The sequence below is a fragment of the Ranitomeya imitator genome, chromosome 4, assembly GCF_032444005.1.
Source record: "Ranitomeya imitator isolate aRanImi1 chromosome 4, aRanImi1.pri, whole genome shotgun sequence".
Classification (NCBI taxonomy): Eukaryota; Metazoa; Chordata; class Amphibia; order Anura; family Dendrobatidae; genus Ranitomeya; species Ranitomeya imitator.
Genome location: NC_091285.1, coordinates 115,161,770 through 115,182,836, shown reverse-complemented (window position 1 = coordinate 115,182,836; position 21,067 = coordinate 115,161,770). Strand labels below are relative to the sequence as shown.

At 45.1% G+C, this 21,067-nt stretch overlaps 1 protein-coding gene across 8 annotated transcripts in view; it reads right to left on the bottom strand.

The window, feature by feature from the left end:
• Positions 1-21,067, bottom strand: part of SPDL1 (spindle apparatus coiled-coil protein 1) — a 582,388-nt gene that overhangs the window by 485,641 nt on the left and 75,680 nt on the right. For all 8 annotated transcript variants that reach the window (XM_069763905.1, XM_069763907.1, XM_069763910.1 and 5 more), the window contains 2 exons: positions 19,944-20,117; positions 19,677-19,853 (listed from right to left, as the gene is read on the bottom strand). In XM_069763905.1, the coding sequence (XP_069620006.1) occupies positions 19,677-19,853; positions 19,944-20,105 (339 nt within the window). In that variant the 5' untranslated portion in view covers positions 20,106-20,117. The remainder of the gene's footprint in view (positions 1-19,676; positions 19,854-19,943; positions 20,118-21,067) is intronic.

The window sequence follows — 21,067 nt, the reverse complement described above, 5'->3', positions numbered from 1 at the left end:
AGAGCCCCTGATGTGCCTTAACAGTGGAAATCCTCCACAATTGACCCCATTTCAGTAACAACACCTCTGAAGGAATTTATCTAGAGGCATAGTTTTATAGTAATAACTATAATGCTTTTGGTTTTAGTGTATGAATTTATAATGTGGCGGTGTGTGTAAGATGTGCTCGGCTCATCAGATTATAGATGTGTTGTACCACCGAAAAAAAGATGATGCAATGGTCAATTTATAGAAACAATCGATATAAACTTTATTAACACCAATTAAAAACTACATCACACCAAATTGGGACAGGGGGTGAAAAATGGAACAACACATACGCTCTGTGTGATACATAGGTAGCTGACACAATCACCCGGCACAACAGCTAAACTCCATGGCATCTATATATACAGTATGTCTAGTCCTGTGTATGGACCACTGCCAGCTGTGACTACTACGTGCTCTATTAATTGCTCCACAATATACCGATATCCTGTCACTACTCACTGGTAAGAACTAGAACAAGTACACCCGCATAACCTAACTGCCCATTCACAGCAAGGACCGTATAGTCGGTCGATAGTATTACCTGTATGGCGGGGATACCAGAGTAAAGCCGTAGTCCGGGCGAAAGCGTCTGCCCCGACGCGCGTTTCGGACCTTTTCCTTTTTCAAGGGGCCCCTTGATATGCGGGTGTACTTGTTCTAGTTCTTACCAGTGAGTAGTGACAGGATATCGGTATATTGTGGAGCAATTAATAGAGCACGTAGTAGTCACAGCTGGCAGTGGTCCATACACAAAACTAGACATATATTTCAATTTCTCACCCCTGTCCCAATTTTTTTTTACATTTACAACGGTAACCAGGGTAAACATCGGGTTACTAAGCGCGGCCCTGCGCTTAGTAACCCGATGTTTACCCTGGTTACCAGTGAAGACATCGCTGAATCGGCGTCACACACACCAATTCAGCGATGTCAGCGGGAGATCAGCTACGAAATAAAGTTCTGATCTTTCCCCAGCGACCAACGATCTCCCAGCAGGGGCCTGATCGTTGGTCGCTGTCACACATAACGATTTCGTTAACGATATCGTTGCTACGTCACAAAAAGCAACGAAATAGTTAACGATATCGTTATGTGTGACGGTACCTTAAGTCCACTATCAGATTCAGAAATACTGGGGCCCTCACCTCCCCAAGTGCCAAACATTAGGGCCTTCCTCCTGAAAGTTAAGGAAGGTCCCCGTATTGCCTGCAGATTGGAACAGCACAAAAGCATTGGACAGTGCTATCAGTACATTGTGCATGGCCAATTTTTTGTACCACACTGGCTTTTCGCATGGCACTGTATTGTTGGAGGACCTGCTCTGAAAGTCTGAAAGATTCTTTCCCCCCAATGTACCGATTATAATCCAAGATACAATCTGGCTTTCGGACTTGTGCTGTGGTTCCACGAACAGTAACAAGGGTGCTGTTGTCACGGTGTATGGTGGTCATCCCTTTTGTCCTTATACTTGAGCACAAGCATGTTGTCACTGTCCATTAGCCCAATTAGCGGCATAGGGAGGCCTCGCTGATATTTTTGCACGGTGCCACATGCAGCTGTACCTCTGGCAGAGAGGGCCTTGAAGAGTGGGACGCTGGTATAAAAGTTATCAATCTAGAGGTGATAACCCTTATCCAGCAGTGGATGCAGCAATTCCCACACAATTTTCCCACTCACCCCCAGGACAGGGGGGCATTCAAGGGGGTTAATTTGGGTGTCCTTCCCCTAATAGACCCTAAATCTGTGGGTGTACCCTGAGGTACTCTCGCACAGTTTGTACAGCATTATTCCGTACCTGGACATCTTACTGGGCAGGTATTGTCGGAATTTTAGCCTCCCTTTGGAGTGAACGAGAGATTCATCAATAGCGATATCCCTTTGGGGTATGTAGGCCTCGGCAAATTTTCTGCTGAAGTGGTCAACCACTGGCCGAATTTTATATAGACAATCAAAGTTAGGATCGTCTCGGGGAGGACACTGTGCATTATCACTATAATGCTAAAATCTTTGGATCCCTTCAAATCGTGTCCTTGTCATGGTCATGCGGAATACTGGTGTACTGTAGAGAATATCAGTACTCCAGTACTGACGATTTTTTTTTTTTTTTTTTTTTGCCCATATGCAGCACAATTCCCCAAAATGTCATCTCTGCTGCATTTACGGGGGTCCATCTGGCGTATGAGGACGTGGGATTTTGGGTGAAAAATTGTTGGGCATACGGGTTAGTCTGGGCCACCAAAAGATTTATTATTTTATCACTGAAAAAGAATTTGAAGAAGTCAGTTTCAGTGAGGCCAGTGGTGTCAAACTGGATTCCTGAGCTGCTGCTGAAATCCGCAATGACGGGCTTAAAATTTTCAGAGGGTGCAATCCATATGGGATCAATTGCTGCAGGAGTTGCCTGGGTCCTTGGGCGCCTTGTTGGGGGTCCTTCCTCGCCAGATGAGGAGGATGAGGAATAGAGGAATGTGGGAACTTCCTCACTGGCTGAATCCGTGTCGGACGCAAGGATGGCGTAAACCTCCTCTGGTGAATAGCGCCTTGTTGACGAATGGGCCGTTTTAATTTTTTTCCCAAACCCCGGGGATGTGTATGTAAGTGGTGCTTTTAGATGTGTAATGTGTGGGGCTTGTGTATAGGGTACTATATTATAACAAAACAAAGAAAAAAAAAAAAAAAAAAAAGAAAAGTAGAGAGGTAAAATGTTGAAGAAAAAAAAAATGGAAAGAAAAAAATCAGATGTAAAAAAAAAAAAAAAGTTAGTATAAAAAAAAACAGACATTCACTACACTAATGCCCTCCTTATAAATTTGACACAAATTCTTTTTTACTAAAGAAAAACGGACATTACCAACAATGTGACGTATGCTCCCCTAATGCACTTTTTATGCAAAAAAAAAAAAAAAAAAAAAAAAGCTACCTCCCTACCTATAAAACTACTCTGATTTTTTTTTTCTAAAACAAGATCGGTTGTCACTAACACTGACGCCGGCTACGCTACCTTGCTATGTCTTAAACTATGCTGTACTAACTATTTTTTTTCTATAAAAAATAAAAAAAATAAAAAAACTTGGGATGTCGCTTAGGCTGGGTTCACACTACGTTAGTGTGACCCGTTTAACGGACTACGTTACACCGCGGCTAGCGATGTGCCGTCATTGAGTGACGGACCCGAGACGCGGGCTGCAGCGTTTCCGGGTCCGTCACTGCTAGCACACTGCTAGGGCAGATGGAGCTAGCAGATGCTCCATCTGCGCTAGCGCTGTGCAAACGTCTGCACTTGCACTAGTGCAGTCCGTTTAACGGATGTGTTGAACGGACTGCACAACGCAAGTGTGAACTTAGCCTTAGACTTCGAAGTCCGCTACGCTAACTAGCTAAACAAAGAAAAATTCCGTGGCGCAGTCACTGATCAGCAGCGATACTGATCAAAGCGCTGCAAACACCGGAAGAGCACGAATGCTCTGCGCGGGACACCACGCACAAGAAAAAAAGCACAAAAAGTGTGCTAAAAAAAAAAAAATCAATTGGAGGGAGGAGAGAGGGGGTACTGGAACAGGGATGGGGGTTGGGAAAGGGGTGGGGGAGGTGCTGCTTCTGCTGCTGTGATCCCAGGAATCGTACAGCAGGCAGATGGCAGCAGAGAGCAGATCACAGGAGATCTCAATGGAGCTGCACAGGAGGGCAGGAGATTGCAGGGACGATCGCACTAGCTACCAACGGATTCCTTCTCAGGTGACACAGAGGGGCTTAGACCACCGCTCTACACGCCAAATCTGAGGTTAAGATGGCGTGCGGGTGGTGATCGCAATTTTAAATTAACCCCAACAACTTTGTCAGCTTGGCTGGTGAACTCTCATCGCCGATGCGGGGGTGAGGGGGGGGTTGGGGGGGCGCGCGGATCAGCCCCACGTAGTGACGTGCTGGGATGGTCTGCTATCAGAAACAGCAGCCATCCTCACCCAATCACCGCGCGATGCATCTCGGTGACCGGAAATAGCAGCGCTGTACTAGTACTGCGGTTTGTCAGGAAGAGGTTAACCTTCAGGCTATTCACAAACTTGTATAAAATTGGGGTGAGTAAATGATGTATTACTATTATTTCCACTAAAGTGTCGCTTTGACCCAGAGTTTGCAATTTTCAGAAGGGGTAATGGAGAAAGCCAACAGTACAATTTGTTACGCATATTTTCCTGAATACATCAATACCCCATATGTGGTCAAAAACTACTTTTGCTGCACTGGTTTGAGGGGGCCACAATGTCACATTTGCAGAGCCCCTGAGGTGCCAGAACAGCAGAAACACCCATAAGTGACCCCAGCTTACAAAGTGGTGCATGTGGGTCACATAATTTTATACAATTGGGCAGTGAAGAATTACATTTTTAAAACAAAAAAAAAAAAAAAAGTTTTAGCCCCAGATTTTACATTTTCACATGGGAAAATGGGTACAAATGGTGCCAAAATGTGTCACAATTTCTGCTGAACTTGGCAATACCCCATAAATGGCTGAACAGTACTGCTTAGCCACCCAGCGAGACTCAGGTGGGACGGAGCGCTATTTGACTCTTGGAGAACAAATTATTATAGAATAGTTTCCAGACTCCATATAAAGTGCCCCTAAATGCCAGAAAAGAAGAATCTCCCCTTAAGCGGCCCCAGTTTGGAAACTACACCCCTTTGGGAAATCTACAACTGTAGTGTTGATTTTGACTCACTAAGTGTTTTCCAGAGACAACCAGCAATGGATGCTGCTGAGTGAAAAATGCAAACTGCCATTGTAGTGACCACAGTACGTTGTAGTCACCAGTACGTTATGCCTAGCCTGTGCTTCTGGAGGCATGCTCATCACTACAGAAATGCCAAACATGTGGACACTATATGTGGTTTAGACACACTGGGGCTCCGAGGGGGGAGGCAGAATTTCTTTTAGGGGGGCGGGATAAGCCATAACGCTTTTCCTGAGCCTTTGTACTAGCAGTAATGTAGAAGCCCCCTATATTTCCGTTGACAGATGACGGACCTGAGTGGGGACTTTTTTTTTTTTGTAGATTAAGTTGAAGCCTTTATTCGGAACATTTTACATAACGTTAGGGATCACATTTATCTGGCGTTCTACGCTCTGCACTTACTTTGGGGTTACCATCTAAATCTCTGAATAATGCGATTCAGATGAAACCCCCAAGGGATCCATTCCCTATAATGCGGCAGCAGAGTTACGCTTATCTCCATCTGGCCTCTGTTCAGCGGTGTACTTTTCAGAGGTGCACAAAAGTGGCAGACTGCACTTTTATGTATGACTAAAAAGACGGACATCACCGGATCGCAGGTCCTATGGCGTCCACAGTGCCTCCATCTCTATTATATGGAATGTTCTGCCAGAGGTTCCATCTGAATGACGCATTTTACACGGAAACCCCGGTATAAGCACTGAGTGCCGGATAAATGTGCACCAAGCCTTACTGCAATCTTTGGAAGGCAGAATGAAAAAATTAACAGTAGGTGAAGAATAAGAAATGGTTTTATTTTATTTTTTACGCCGTTCCCCGTGCGGTATAAGCTATTAGGCAGCTTTATTCATCGGGTTGGTACGATTACAGCGATATCAGATTTATATTGGGTTCTTAGGTTTGACTGATGTCAAACAGTAAAAGACAGGTTGTACTGCAAAAACAAGTGTTAACATCACCATATTTTGAGAGCTATAATTGATCCAGATTTCAGGCCAACAGTCATGTTAGGGCTTGTTATTTGTGGGTCGAGCTCACATTTTTATTGGCACCATTTCCGGGCACATGACATTTTTTGATTGCTTTCTATTCTGATTTTTGGGAGACAGAATAATCAGACACCAGGAATTGTTTTTAGTTTTTTTGTTTTTGTTTTTATTGCTGTTAAGCGTGTGTGTCACGATGTTGTATGAAATATCATATAAGTTTAGGTACTCTTGTTAGCCAGGCTGCGGGCTAAAAAAGGCCCCCTTCCCTTTCACTCAGCCAAGAGATTTCCTTTCCAAGGTATGGGGGAAGAGGATTGTATTGCCTCTAGCTCTGAGAGCAAAGGAATTTACGACCGGCATAGCTGCATAAACAGTTGTACCAGCTTAAACTGGTAGAGAGGTTTCCAGGAATCCATGAAAGTCTATTGTTCTGTTTTTGTAAGATATTAGGCAAACCAATTAAGATAGGAACAGGAAAATGCATATTCTTAATCTCCCTCGGTGGATCTATCCATCACTCTAAACATGAGCTTCTAACACCATCAGGTAAAAACATAAGGATTTCTCTGTAATGACGCATCACACATATGACATATTTGATCTCATTAGAATGCCAATGTTAAGACAAGATGAATGCTAGGTTTGTTATGACCATGACATGTTCTGGAGCGGAGTTATAGAAATTAGACAAATTTAAGGTTAAATTACTAGGACTGAAGAGGTAGGAGGGACGAGGTGATCCAACCCCTTTCTGGGATGTCACAGGCTGCAGCTATAACTGTCTGGCCAGATCCCAGCAGTCAGTCTGCTGCTGGGAGAACATGCGAGTCTGATCTGAAGAGCTGTACCACATGCATTGGGACTTTTGGGAGCTCTGCCCACCAGCATGGTTTTTGCCTGAACTGATATGAACTGAGAACATGTGAGTTGTACGTTTTCTTATTTAATCCCTGTTTATTTTATAATTATCTTGTACATATTTTCAATTGTCTCATATTGTAACATCTTTTTACAAACACTGCCTTCTTTCGGAGCTGCAAGTTTTAAGTGGAACTGTAAGCGGGATATACATAAATCCCTGCAGTTCGTGGTATATTGAAGAGCAGTGGGATACCTAAAATAAGCCCCTGCTGTAAACTAAGAGGTCAATAGCCTTGTGTGTTTTTTCATCACATTGTGGAGTGGAGGGATAACCAAGATAAGCTCCCCTGCACATGTGATAGCCGTCTGTTGGCCTAAAGTCACCCCGACCCGTGACGTAGGGGTGACGGTCACGGTGTGAATCGTGACAAATTGGTGGCAAGGCGGTGGGATATATTAGAGCATTAGTGATTTGGTTTGAGCAATCATTCCCCTCACTAAAAACTTGCAGAAAGTTCTTGCGAGGACTCTGCGCAAATAAGTTTGGAGAACGGACTCAGTGTTTATTAGTCCTGAGACAATTGTGTGTACTGGTAATTATCCCCTACCCTTCTCTTTGTTTTTCTGTCCTTTTGGCAACCATGGTTGTGCTGGGAGAAGTCTTATGAGCAGCAGACCAGAGACACCCTTATTGCCTTACGCAAGTCACAGCACATTGACGTTGCAGGCAAAAACAAAGCCCAACTGGTCGCAGATCTGGTGCAATGGGAAGCCACTCTAGACCACACTAAGAGCTCAGTGGCCGCAGAAGCCAGCACAAGCGAACATGGTGCTGCAGCAGAGGTCCAACCATTGAATACGGGCCCGACTAGCAACCAGGGCGAATTGGACCCTTACCTGCAGGCGGCCTTGAAAGAATTCCCCACTGACGACCATGAGGGACGTCGGCAGCTGATTCAGCAATACCATGAGCGAACCGAGCGAGAGGCCCAGGCCCAGCGAGCCGAGCGAGAGGCCCAGGCCCAGCGAGCCAAGCGAAAGGCCCAAGCGGAGCGGGAGTACCAGCTGCAGATAGCCCGACTGCAAATGCAGGGGTTGTCCCAGACCAACCGTGAGCCCAGCAGCGCTCAGACACCGAAGCCCCGGCCCGATCACTTCCTTGTTATGGAGATGGAGGGGGACGGACACGTTTCTGCGGGCCTTTGAGAAAGCCTGCAGACAGTACCGGCTGCCTACAGATGAATGGGCACGATACCTGACACCAGGGCTGAGAGGCAAAGCTCTGGAGGCGTTTGCTGCCCTCCCTCAAGAACAAGATGGAGACTATGAGGCCATCAAGCAGGCTCTGATAGCAAGTACCAGCTTACAACCGAGGTGTACCGTAGAAAGTTCCGGACCCTCCAACGTGGCCCACACGACAGTTATAGTGATGTGGTGCATGGACTGGGGACCCACTTTGACCAGTGGACCCAAGGACTGTCAGTGACCACCTTTGCACAGCTGCGAGACCTGATGATCAAAGACCAGTTCTTTCATCTTTGCCCAGCAGAGGTGCGACAGTTCGTGATGGACAGAGAACCCAAAGACGTGACGAAAGCAGCGCAGATTGTCGATGCCTATGAGGCCAACCGTAGATCGGAAGCGCGGAAGCCAGTCACCACCAGCTGGAGAGGGTGTAAGCCTGCATCCAACGCCAGTGCCCCTGCCAGCCAACACACCAGAGGTCCTGCCCCCGTGGCCAACAACGTCAGACCTACCACCGAACCTCGCCAGTGTTACTACTGCAAGCGGCCTGGTCATATCAGTACCCACTGTCCAGACAAGCAAAAGAACCTGCCAGCCAAGGCCCCAGGGCCTAATGCAGCAGTTCTTTTGGTGGGTGGTGTGGTTGGGAGGGTGTGTGACAACGTACAGCACGTCACTGTGGGAGACTATGTTGCTACAGGCCTCAAGGACACCGGGGCTGAACAAACCCTCATCCGACCCGAACTGGCGGCCCCTGAAGAAATCATTCCGGGGAAAACCCTAACTGTCAGTGGGATTGGGGGCATCAGCTGTCCCTTACCGATGGCCCGGGTTTATATTGAATGGGGTGGCAGGAGCAGGGTGAAGGAAGTGGGGCTGTCTGATAATTTGCCCACTGATGTTTTGTTGGGGACGGATTTGGGGAGGATGGTTGCATACTACTTTCCTGACACCCCTCCCCAATCTGCTAATAAGGGTAACGATGACGATGAGAAATCGCATGTGTTACCTGACCATGCTTTATCTTGTAATGATGCATCTAATAACCATTTTTTCCCTAGGATTGATGGTGAAAATGTTGTACCTGTGCCAACTGAACCTGATAATGATTTTTCTGTGAAGGTTAATGTGTCCATAGGTACAGGCGTGCCCAGCCACGTTGCTCTGCTGAGTGAGACGGCTGAGGAACCCCTAACAGGGGCAAGTGTCGATGCTACAGGAAAGGGGGAGATGCATGGGAACAGTGAGGAACGTGATGCCATGAAAGTGACCAGTGCCCCCGAGGAAGGTAACTGGCCCATAAGTAGCACTGCCCATGGAGTGTTGGGGGTGGATGGGGAGGTAGAGCCCATAGCAGCGCCGGCTGATGGGTCTGTAGAAACCCCTGGGGAGACAGCCTATGTAGCTGCTGTCACCCGCAGTCAGAGTGCCCGGACCGCAGATAACTGTCGGCCTTCCGGACCCTCCTCAGTCATCAGTGTGACTGAACCAGAGGTGGACCCAGAGCAGGTCCAAGAGGGTTCCCGTGGGGAAGGGACCCTAACATGGCTTCTGGCTTCCCCTAGCCAAGAGTTTCAGGCCGCTCTGCGCACAGATGTGTGCCTAGAGAGTTTGAGACAACTCGCCGTGACGCCCACCTCCGAGACTGATAAGGAGAGGGTGTTCTGGGAACGAGGAAGGTTATACCGGGAGACAGTACCCGGAGAATCGCAAAAAGAGTGGTTGAGGGAAAGACAGCTGGTCGTCCCGCAGCAATTCCGGGGTAAGTTGTTACGGATTGCCTACGAGATCCCGCTAGCTGGACACATGGGGATCAGCAAAACTAAGGCCCGGCTGTCTCAACACTTCTATTGGCCTAAGATGGGGACAGATGTGTCAAACTACTGCCGCTCCTGTATCACTTGTCAAAGGGTGGGGAAGGCGGGGCCTGCTCTTAAGGCTCCCCTGATCCCTTTGCCAGTAGTAGAGGAGCATTTCCAGAGAATTGCGGTGGACATTGTGGGCCCGCTGGCAGTCTCCAGCAGCTCTGGAAAGCAATACATCCTTACTGTGGTAGACTATGCTACCCGGTACCCAGAGGCAGTAGCTCTGTCATCAACTAGGGCAGATAAGGTGGCGGATGCCCTGTTGGCCATCTTTTCACGTGTAAGATTTCCCAGGGAAATGCTTACTGATCAAGGGACCCAATTTATGTCTTGCCTAATGGAGGCTCTCTGTAAGAGAATACAGGTGAAGCACCTGGTATCGAGTGCATATCACCCACAGACCAATGGCTTGTGTGAACGCTTCAATGGTACCCTCAAACAGATGCTACGCATGCAGGTTAAGACCCAAGGGCGTGACTGGGAGCGGTACTTGCCATTTGCTTACCGAGAGGTGCCGCAGGCCTCGACAGGGTTCTCCCCCTTCGAGCTCCTGTACGGCAGGCGAGTCCGGGGACCCCTTGGGTTGGTAAGAGAATCCTGGGAAGAGGAGCCGAACCCTTCTGAAGTGTCCACAGTGGAGTATGTCATGCGCTTCCATGACAAGATGCAGACCTTGATGCAGTTGGTGCATGACAACATGACGCAGGCTCAGGCTGACCAGAAGCACTGGTACGACCAGAACGCCCGGGAGCAGACCTACCACGTGGGTCAAAACGTGTGGGTGCTGGTCCCCGTAAAGAGAAGGAGATCCAGCTCAACGAAATAGTGAAAAATCCATAATTTATTTCACTCAAAATACAATGAAAGGACAAAACATCAGCATACAGAAAAAATTATAAAAACAAGGTCAACGCGTTTCCGGTGACTAAGCACCCTTAATCATGATACCTGGTACAAGACATGTCTATACTTTTATACTAGTATCCGGTTATCACTCCAGTGTTGCAATTGGTAGAATTGTCTAATCAAGCAAAAATAGGCACACATGGTAATGAAAGCAAGACAAGCTTGATGGAAAGACAAAAACAAATGTTTTGGCTAAACATAAATGCAGAAAAAACAGAAATAACACAAAATACAGGAACTATATAAAAAAACAAAATGACATTACAATAATCATTAAATAAATCCAAGAATATAATTAATTATACGAGAAATATAAACTACAAATTTAGTTACTAGATGTCAGAAAAGCAACTTCATTGTTTGTAAACCCTCAGAATACTAATAGAAGAGCATGAGATCTTTCCTTTTGTTTAAACCATGTGGAATTCTTGTTCCGAGTTTAAAGATCCACCATGATTCCCTGTTTCTCAGGGTCACCTCGATGTCTCCTCCTCTAAATGGTTTATGAATTTTTTCAATCGCATAAATTTTGAGTGACTCAAGGTTAGATTGATGATAATTAATAAAATGTTGTGAAGCTTGTGAAGTATTCCTATTAGCACTAATATTTTCAACATCGTAAATATGTTCACGAATACGTGTTTTTAAAGACCGTATGGTACTCCCCACGTATTTAAGATGGCATGCCATGAATTCCATAATGTATACCACATTTTTGGTATTACAGTTCATGAAAGTCTTGATGGGATAAACATTTTGATTACTGGCATCAGTGAAATTGTAGCATTTGCTCGAAAATTTGCAAGTTTTACAAGCCATCGCACCACATTTGAAAAAGCCTTTTGTGCTGAGCCAATGAGAAGGTTGTGCAGGGTGGGCATGAAGAGAACTCGGAGATAAACTAGAGCCTAAAGAGGGGGCTCTTCTAGACACAATTCTGTAGCCATTACTCAAAATTTGAGCTAGATCAGCATCTTCCTTAAGAATAGTCAAATTATTAGTCAATATTTTCCTGATTGCATTAAATTGATTACTGTACTGGAAGACCACAGTGATTGGATTTTAAGAGAAAAATGTCATCCCAAGAGGGCTGAGAGTGAAGAAAATTCCTAACACTGTGTTTTCCAATACCTTTGTTCAAGAATGGAACACAATTCTATCTGACTGTTCGCTGAAATTGATTGCCCTGATGCAATATGAGGAAATTTCTCTGATCCAACTGCAACAAGATATTGAAACTATGACCAAGGAGGCAAAGGACAAAATGACATCGGCACAATTTGATGAGTTTATCAACACCAGTAACTCTAAAATTTCCAAAGCAGAAGAAACCATCATGGATATGAAGAAACGCAAGCTGGATCGGGACCTTTATGACTATGCCAATGATCAGGTTTATGAGTGGGGGAGGTGGGACAAAATGAATCAACCGCATAAATCTATCTTAAAACCCCACAGAAACCGCACCTACAGAAATCGCATGCGGAGACAGGTCACCTTTAGTTCGTCTGATCTGGACACTTCAACTGGAGTCACAGAAGACTCAGATTTTGAACCTGCACAGAGTGCAAAAAACTCCTATTTCAAGAAAAGCAAACCTCCATTTATCAACAGAAGAAGGTCTATAGAAGAAAAGGAAGGAAACACCGAAGTAAACAGAAATCCTCCGAGATATTATCTCAGACGCCAACGTTAGGACATTTTAATGTTGTTAACATGTCTTCCTTTTCCCTTACAGATGACCAACTAGAACTCTTATCACATGGTCTTAACTTTGTACCAAGTTGCAATTTTGATCTTTTTTCTACAATTTGTGATGTGAACAGATTCATTAGAAATATTGCTCTCAAATTGCATTTCAAGGATGATTCAACAGAGAAAAAAGGTAACATCAACCCCCAAAGTAATGATTTTAGGTCTCTCGATTTTTCAGACCAACTGTCACTCATGTGTCTATCAGATTTACAGGAAGAAAGTTTAGAGCCTAATGTAGATTCATTCATTCCCAAAAATATAATTAAAGTGCCTAATCCTAACTATTATCCTGTTCAGGCACGTAAACCTGCCATGGACAGATTCCAAAATGTGATAGAGTCTCAGTTGAGGAGCCTTTCTGAAAGTGTGCGGAATAAACGCTTGCACAGTAGTAATCTTAAACCTAGGTTACAGAAGGCACTACAGGAACTACAAAATAATGATGACCTTGTCATTAAAAACTCTGACAAGGGTGGGTCAGTTGTTGTAATGGATAAGGCTAATTACATCACCTGGGTCAATGATATGCTTACAGATCTGACTGTGTACAAGCGCCTGTCTACTAACCCCACTGCACTAATACAGAACAGAATTTCCAATCTTATAGATGAAGGGTTCAGTTTGGGTTTTTTTAACAAAAAAGAAAGTGACTATCTCAGGGTAGCTAATCCAGTAACTCCAATTCTGTATGCCTTACCTAAGACCCACAAAAACTTATATCCACCACCCATGAGGCCGATCGTGTCGGGCATTGGGTCTCTGGGTGAGAGGCTGGGAGAGTGGTTAGATCTGCTCCTCCAGCCTCTCGTCCAGAGAACACCTGGGCACCTTAGGGATAGTACTGATGTCCTGAATTTCATGGAGGGGTTTATATGGCAGTCTAATTTCTCTTGGATCACTTCAGATGTCACCTCGTTATATACCTCTATACCACATGAAGTGGCGATATTTGCTCTTAAATTTCACATGCAGAAGTATAGTGATTTTTCCGTAGATTTACAGTCTTATGTCATAGAGGTCACTTCTTTTCTCATGACTACAAGTTTTTTCTGCTTCAACCAAGTATATTTCATGCAAACCAGTGGTGTCTCAATGGGTGCCAAATATTCACCCTCCATTGCTAATCTGGTTATGAGTTGGTGGGAAGAATCTTACATATATAATGATGAGAATCCATTTAAAGACTGTATACGATGGTACGGTAGATACATTGATGACCTGATATTTATCTGGAGTTCTGATGTATCTACCGTACAGGATTTAACAAACTATTTAAATTACAATCCATTCAATCTCAAATTTATTTCACGTCAAGACCACACGTGTATAGAGTTTCTAGATTTAAAATTAAAGGGGATACCTAATACCCCGATTGTTACCTCCACTTTCCGGAAAACCACAGCAGGGAATACAATATTGCGTGCAAATAGTCACCATCCCAAACATACTATCAAAAGTATTCCTATAGGGGAGATGGTAAGAGCTAAACGTAATTGTAGCACACTAGAAGATTACTCCCAAGAGATTGAGGGCATAAAAGGCAGACTTGTGCAGAGAGGCTACAGTGACTGGCATTTAAAAAGAGCAGAAAAAATTGTCGCTCGACGACCTCGTTTTCATAGTAAACAAAACCAAAGTTTATCTCCTCAAAATCCAATCACTGTGGTCTTCCAGTACAGTAATCAATTTAATGCAATCAGGAAAATATTGACTAATAATTTGACTATTCTTAAGGAAGATGCTGATATAGCTCAAATTTTGAGTAATGGCTACAGAATTGTGTCTAGAAGAGCCCCCTCTTTAGGCTCTAGTTTATCTCCGAGTTCTCTTCATGCCCACCCTGCACAACCTTCTCATTGGCTCAGCACAAAAGGCTTTTTCAAATGTGGTGCGATGGCTTGTAAAACTTGCAAATTTTCGAGCAAATGCTACAATTTCACTGATGCCAGTAATCAAAATGTTTATCCCATCAAGACTTTCATGAACTGTAATACCAAAAATGTGGTATACATTATGGAATTCATGGCATGCCATCTTAAATACGTGGGGAGTACCATACGGTCTTTAAAAACACGTATTCGTGAACATATTTACGATGTTGAAAATATTAGTGCTAATAGGAATACTTCACAAGCTTCACAACATTTTATTAATTATCATCAATCTAACCTTGAGTCACTCAAAATTTATGCGATTGAAAAAATTCATAAACCATTTAGAGGAGGAGACATCGAGGTGACCCTGAGAAACAGGGAATCATGGTGGATCTTTAAACTCGGAACAAGAATTCCACATGGTTTAAACAAAAGGAAAGATCTCATGCTCTTCTATTAGTATTCTGAGGGTTTACAAACAATGAAGTTGCTTTTCTGACATCTAGTAACTAAATTTGTAGTTTATATTTCTCGTATAATTAATTATATTCTTGGATTTATTTAATGATTATTGTAATGTCATTTTGTTTTTTTATATAGTTCCTGTATTTTGTGTTATTTCTGTTTTTTCTGCATTTATGTTTAGCCAAAACATTTGTTTTTGTCTTTCCATCAAGCTTGTCTTGCTTTCATTACCATGTGTGCCTATTTTTGCTTGATTAGACAATTCTACCAATTGCAACACTGGAGTGATAACCGGATACTAGTATAAAAGTATAGACATGTCTTGTACCAGGTATCATGATTAAGGGTGCTTAGTCACCGGAAACGCGTTGACCTTGTTTTTATAATTTTTTCTGTATGCTGATGTTTTGTCCTTTCATTGTATTTTGAGTGAAATAAATTATGGATTTTTCACTATTTCGTTGAGCTGGATCTCCTTCTCTTTCCTGTTCGTCCACGCCCTGACACAGCGGTTCCGTGCTCCGAGCTCCTGGGAATGTCGGTATGGTGAGCTGGATTTTGTTTTTCGCTGGTCCCCGTACCAAAGGATAAGCTTCAGGCAGCCTGGGAGGGCCCGTACATCGTCCACCAACAGCTCGACCCGGTCACCTATGTGGTCACGCTTGACCACGCTCGGGGTAGGCGAAAGGCCTTTCACGTCAACATGATAAAGGCTCATCACGAACGTGAACCTTTTGTCCTACTGGTCTGCAGCTTGCCCGAAGAAGGGGAGGAAGACACCCTCCTGGACATGCTGGCCCAAGCCAAGGCCGGTGGGTCCATCGAGGACGTGGAGGTAAGCGCCTCATTAACTGAACCCCAGCGGTTGCAGTTGCAAACCACACTGGAACCCTTCCGGGTCGTATTCTCCAACCGACCTGGGAGGACTGAGTTATCAGTCCACGAGGTGGACACCGGGAATCACCCCCCACTACGGCGAACACCCTATCGAATCTCTGACCAGGTGCAGCAGATTATGCACCAAGAGATGGATGTTACAGCTGGGGGTGATTCGACGGTCAAAGAGTGCGTGGGCCTCACCTGTAGTTCTCGTGCCAAAGAAAGACCGGACCACCCGGTTCTGCGTGGACTACAGGGGGCTCAACGCCATCACAGCCTCTGATGCACACCCAATGCCGCGCATCGAGGAGCTGCTGGATAGGTTAGCTGGCGCAGATTACCTAACAATAATGGATCTGAGTAGAGGATACTGGCAGGTTCCCCTGAGCCTCAAGGCGCAGGAGAAGTCCGCCTTTATCACGCCCTTCGGACTGTACGAGTCCACTCTCATGCCCTTCGGCATGAAGAATACCACTGCCACTATCCAGCGGATGGTCAGCCTCCTGCTTCAGGGACTGGAGAAGTACGCCATGGCGTACTTGGATGACATTGCCATCTTCAGTTCCTCCTGGGATGAACACCTGCAGCATCTCGAGGAAGTGCTCAGGCGAATTCACCAAGCAGGACTGACTATCGAGCCGGGAAAGTGCCAGATGGGCATGAGGGAGGTCCACTGCCTGGGGCACCGGGTAGGCGGAAACACCCTAAAGCCAGAGCCTGAGAAAGTGGGCGTGATCGTGAACTGGCCCACTCCCGTGACCAAGAAACAGGTGATGTCCTTCTTGGGCACTGCAGGGTACTATAGGCGCTTCGTACAGCACTATAGTAGCCTGGCAAAACCTTTGACGGACCTCACCAGGAAGAAGCTACCCCACATTGTCAACTGGACAGAGGGCTGTGAGGTGGCCTTCCAGGCGTTGAAAACCGCACTGTGCAACGCCTCTGTGTTGAAAGCAGTCGACAGCAGTCGACCGTTCTTGGTACACACTGACGCCAGCGAGTTTGGTCTCGGTGCTGTGCTCAGCCAGGTTGACTCGGAGGACCAAGAGCACCCCGTGTTATACCTGAGCCGGAAACTTTTGCCGAGGGAAGTGGCCTACTCCACCATCGAGAAGGAGTGCCTGGCCATAGTCTGGGCCCTGCAGCGCTTGCAGCCCTACTTGTACGGTCGCCCCTTCACTGTGGTGACCGACCACGACCCTCTGCGCTGGCTAAACGCCACGTGTGGAACCAATGGCAGGTTGCTACGCTGGAGCCTTGCCCTTCAGCAGTTTGACTTCACCATTGAACACAAAACAGGCAGGGAGCATGGGAATGCAGATGGACTGTCCTGCCAGGGTGAACCTACTGAGGTGCGCATGGAGGCATACCGAGGGGTTCTGCCTCCGTAGCGCACACCAAAAGGGGGAATGTGTCACGATGTTGTATGAAATATCATACAAGTTTCTTTTGTTAGCCAGGCTGCGGGCTAAAAAAGCCCCCCCTTCCCTTTCACTCAGCCAAGAGATTTCCTTTCCAAGGTATGGGGGGGAAAGAGGATTGTATTGCCTCTAGCTCTGAGAGCAAAGGAATTTACGACCGGCATAGCTGCATAAACAGTTGTACCAGCTTAAACTGGTAGAGAAGTTTCCAGGAATCCATGAAAGTCTTTTGTTCTGTTTTTGTAAGATATTAGGCAAACCAATTAAGATAGGAACAGGAAAATGCATATTCTTAATCTCCCTCGGTGGATCTATCCATCACTCTAAACATGAGCTTCTAACACCATCAGGTAAAAACAGGGATTTCTCTGTAATGACGCATCACACATATGACATATTTGATCTCATTAGAATGCCAATGTTAAGACAAGATGAATGCTGGGTTTGTTATGACCATGACATGTTCTGGAGCGGAGTTATAGAAATTAGACAAATTTAAGGTTGCATTACTAAGTCTGAAGAAAGAGGAGGGCGATCTTAACTCAGCCCTTTCTGTGATGTCACCAAGCTAAGCTATAAGTTTGTTGGCCAGATCCCAGCAGTCAGTCTGCTGCTGGGAGAACATGTGAGTCTGATCTGAAGAGCTGTACCACATGCATTGGGACTTTTGGGAGCTCCGCCCACCAGCATGGTTTTTGCCTGAACTGATATGAACTGAGAACATGTGAGTTGTACGTTTTCTTATTTAATCCCTGTTTATTTTCTAATTATCTTGTACATATTTTCAATTGTCTCATATTGTAACATCTTTTTACAAACACTGCCTTCTTTCGGAGTAAAATATATAAATTACTAGTTTTCGTTCTTCCTGCTCTAAAATGTACCCTAAGTCTTCTGAAGGGAATTACGCTACTGTGTTGGGTTAGCTTCGGACCCGTTTAATCGAAGCTGGTGGCAGCGTACCGTGTGCAGGCCTTTAGGTGGTGTTGTAGCGACTGCGGCGTTGATAATTATTGTTCCTGCCTGAGTGGGAGTTTATCGCATCGCTGCAACGTGCCCAATTGCCAGTACACAGCAGGGAGCCTTTCTGGTCACTAATTACCCCAGGTGCAGTACCTAATCCGACCTGAGAGTAAGGGGGCGCCAGAGAGCTGCAAGTCTTAAGTGGAACTGTAAGCGGGATATACATAAATCCCTGCAGTTCGTGGTATATTGAAGAGCAGTGGGATACCTAAAATAAGCCCCTGCTGTAAACTAAGAGGTCAATAGCCTTGTGTGTTTTTTCATCACATTGTGGAGTGGAGGGATAACGAAGATAAGCCCCCTGCACATGTGATAGCCGTCTGTTGGCCTAAAGTCACCCCGACCCGTGACGTAGGGGTGACAGTCACGGTGTGAATCATGACAGTGTGGTAAAAAAGGGACGAGGCAGCTTTATTCTTTGGGTCAGTACGATTACAGTGATACCACATTTATATTGTTTTAGGTTTTGTTGCTTTTTCACAATAAAGACTTTTATAGAAAAAATTATTGTTTTTGCATCCTTTTATTCTGAGAGCTACAACGTTATTTTTCCGCTGTTGGAGCTGAATGGCAGCTTGCTTTTTGTGGGACAAGATGACTTTCATCACTACCATTTTTATTTTGATTTGACTTTATCGCGTTTTATTCTACTTCCCGTTTGGCTGCATAATGAAAAAGCAAACTTTTTGCTCTGTTTTTTTATGGTGTGCACTGAAGGAGTTAACAAGTCTGACAGTTTTATAGGTCGGCTCGTTTCGGATGCGGCGATACCAAATGTGTACTTTGTGATTTTTTTTTTTATAGCTTTAAAACATCTCTCTCTTCAATTTTCACTTGTCTGATGATCACTGGTCTCACGGGTCTGCCTGCTGGCTGAGTCTAACAAGCCACTGCAGCAGGCAGACCCGGAAGTCATAACGTGAACTCTGGCTGCCGGGACAAGGCGGGAAACACCGTGATGTGATCAGATCTCATCACGGGGGTGTCAGAGAGTTGAGTAAAGGTACCTTCACACTGAGCAACTTTACAACGAGAACGACAACGATCCGTGACGTTGCAGCGTCCTGGATAGCGATCTCGTTGTTTGACACGCAGCAGCGATCAGGATCCTGCTGTGACATCGCTGGTCGTTGCTGAAAGTCTGGAACTTTATTTGGTCGTCAGGTCGGCGTGATTCGTCAAGTTTGACAGCAAAAGCAACGATGCCTGCAATGTTTTTCTATGGAGCTAACAACCAGCGAGAACGAGAAGTACGTCACTGGATCGCTCTGCATCGTTCTGCGTTGCCGGTGTTTGACGTCTCCTAGCGACCTAAACAGCGACGCTGCAGCGATCGGCATCGTTGTCTATATCGCTGCAGCGTCGCTAAATGTGACGGTACCTTAAAGCAGTTGTCTCTCTGCTATCTTCTAAAATCATCTAGAAGATAGCAAAAGGGTTAACATAATTGGGATCTGATCTAATCAGGTCCCAATGATATCCCGTCAGAGCTACCGCTCTGCACAGTAATCGCAGCACATGCAGGACCCTAGGGGTCCTGAGCGCTGCCAGACCACCAACGGTGGGGAAGCGGTTAAGGCTTCAAAATGTTTCATTGCCTCTCTAGGTTAGGGCTTAAACAAGAGATAAATACCTTGTTATTAAGTTCACTCCTTTCTCGATTATGACTCATTTCCAGCTGTTGCTGTAACTGTTCAAGACATGTCTTCCGCTGTTGTTTTAGGCTTTCACATTCAGACAATAAACTCTCTTGCATGCGACTTTTAAGTTCCACTTCACGCTGTAGCGAATATTTTTCTTGCTCCAAGTTCTGAATCCAGAATTTAAAAGCAAAGAAATTAGAATTATGGTCCAACGTAATATCTGGCTCAAACATAATGCGAAGTGTTCCTTTATTTACCTCAATAGCACTGGTCATTTCACAACGTTGCTCCTCTAACTGATTTTGTAAGTCACTTTGACTTTCCAAGAGTTGGAGCCCATATTGTGCGGCCCTGCTCCTCTCCTCTTCCACCTCTTTTAACTGACATCGCAGTTTCAAGATTGCTTCTGATTGGTCCATTGAGAGAGACACCTAATACCAAGGAGAAAAATGCATTACATTATTTATATTATTTCAAAAGTTCAAACTGTATGTAGATTTATCATTATCTTATTTTTCTAAGGGTATGTGCACATGATCAGTAAACGCTGCGGGTTTGACGCTGTGTACTTATGCAGTGTCTAACCCGCAGTGGCCAGATGTTACAGCATAATGGACAAGATATCAGGAAATCCAATGTCCACTAAGCATCCACAGACACAGATCACCTGTCAAGACTGACTTGTGGCGCGTCTTTCAAGATAGCAGCATGTCAATTACTCTTGTGGAGACAGTCTCCGTAAGAGAAATTTCACCATAGAATGTATTGAATCCGAACGGTTCAGTGAACACATGCGGATTCACCCGAGTTCAATAAACAGCAGCGCTTTGGCTTCCGCAGACATGCGCTGCATTTAAAGTACTGCTACTTTTAGATCGTGCGCACCCAGCCTAAGGGCTTACAAACATTTTCTGAGATCAAATGGAGTTTAGAAAAAGCAGTTTTTTGACCTTTCTGCAAAAGCTCTAGCCCAAATCCTTCAGGGGGTGGGGGGTGGGGTTCTGGAAACCGCAGCTGTTGCCTGCAAGCAGCAAAGCGCATGGTCTATGCTGTCTCCCAATGAAGCGCCTCAAAGTTTCATAAGATGAAGAAAAGATTGTACAGAGCTGCAGCATATTTTCCGATCTGCCAGTAGTCTAGGCAGCAATGCCACTTATCAGGTCAATAACAGTCAATGGCATGACCTGAGCGGCCATCAATGGGAATTACGGTAATTCTAAATGCTTCTGTCTGCCATGACCTTTCCATGAGATTACCTGCTAATCTCCAGTTTAAAGCTCTAACTAGCAATCTGTTTTGCAATATGCCAATCACAGTTTCTTGCAATACCAGATAGTAACTGGATCACAATAGTACTAAATTATTAAATTAAAGATGTATA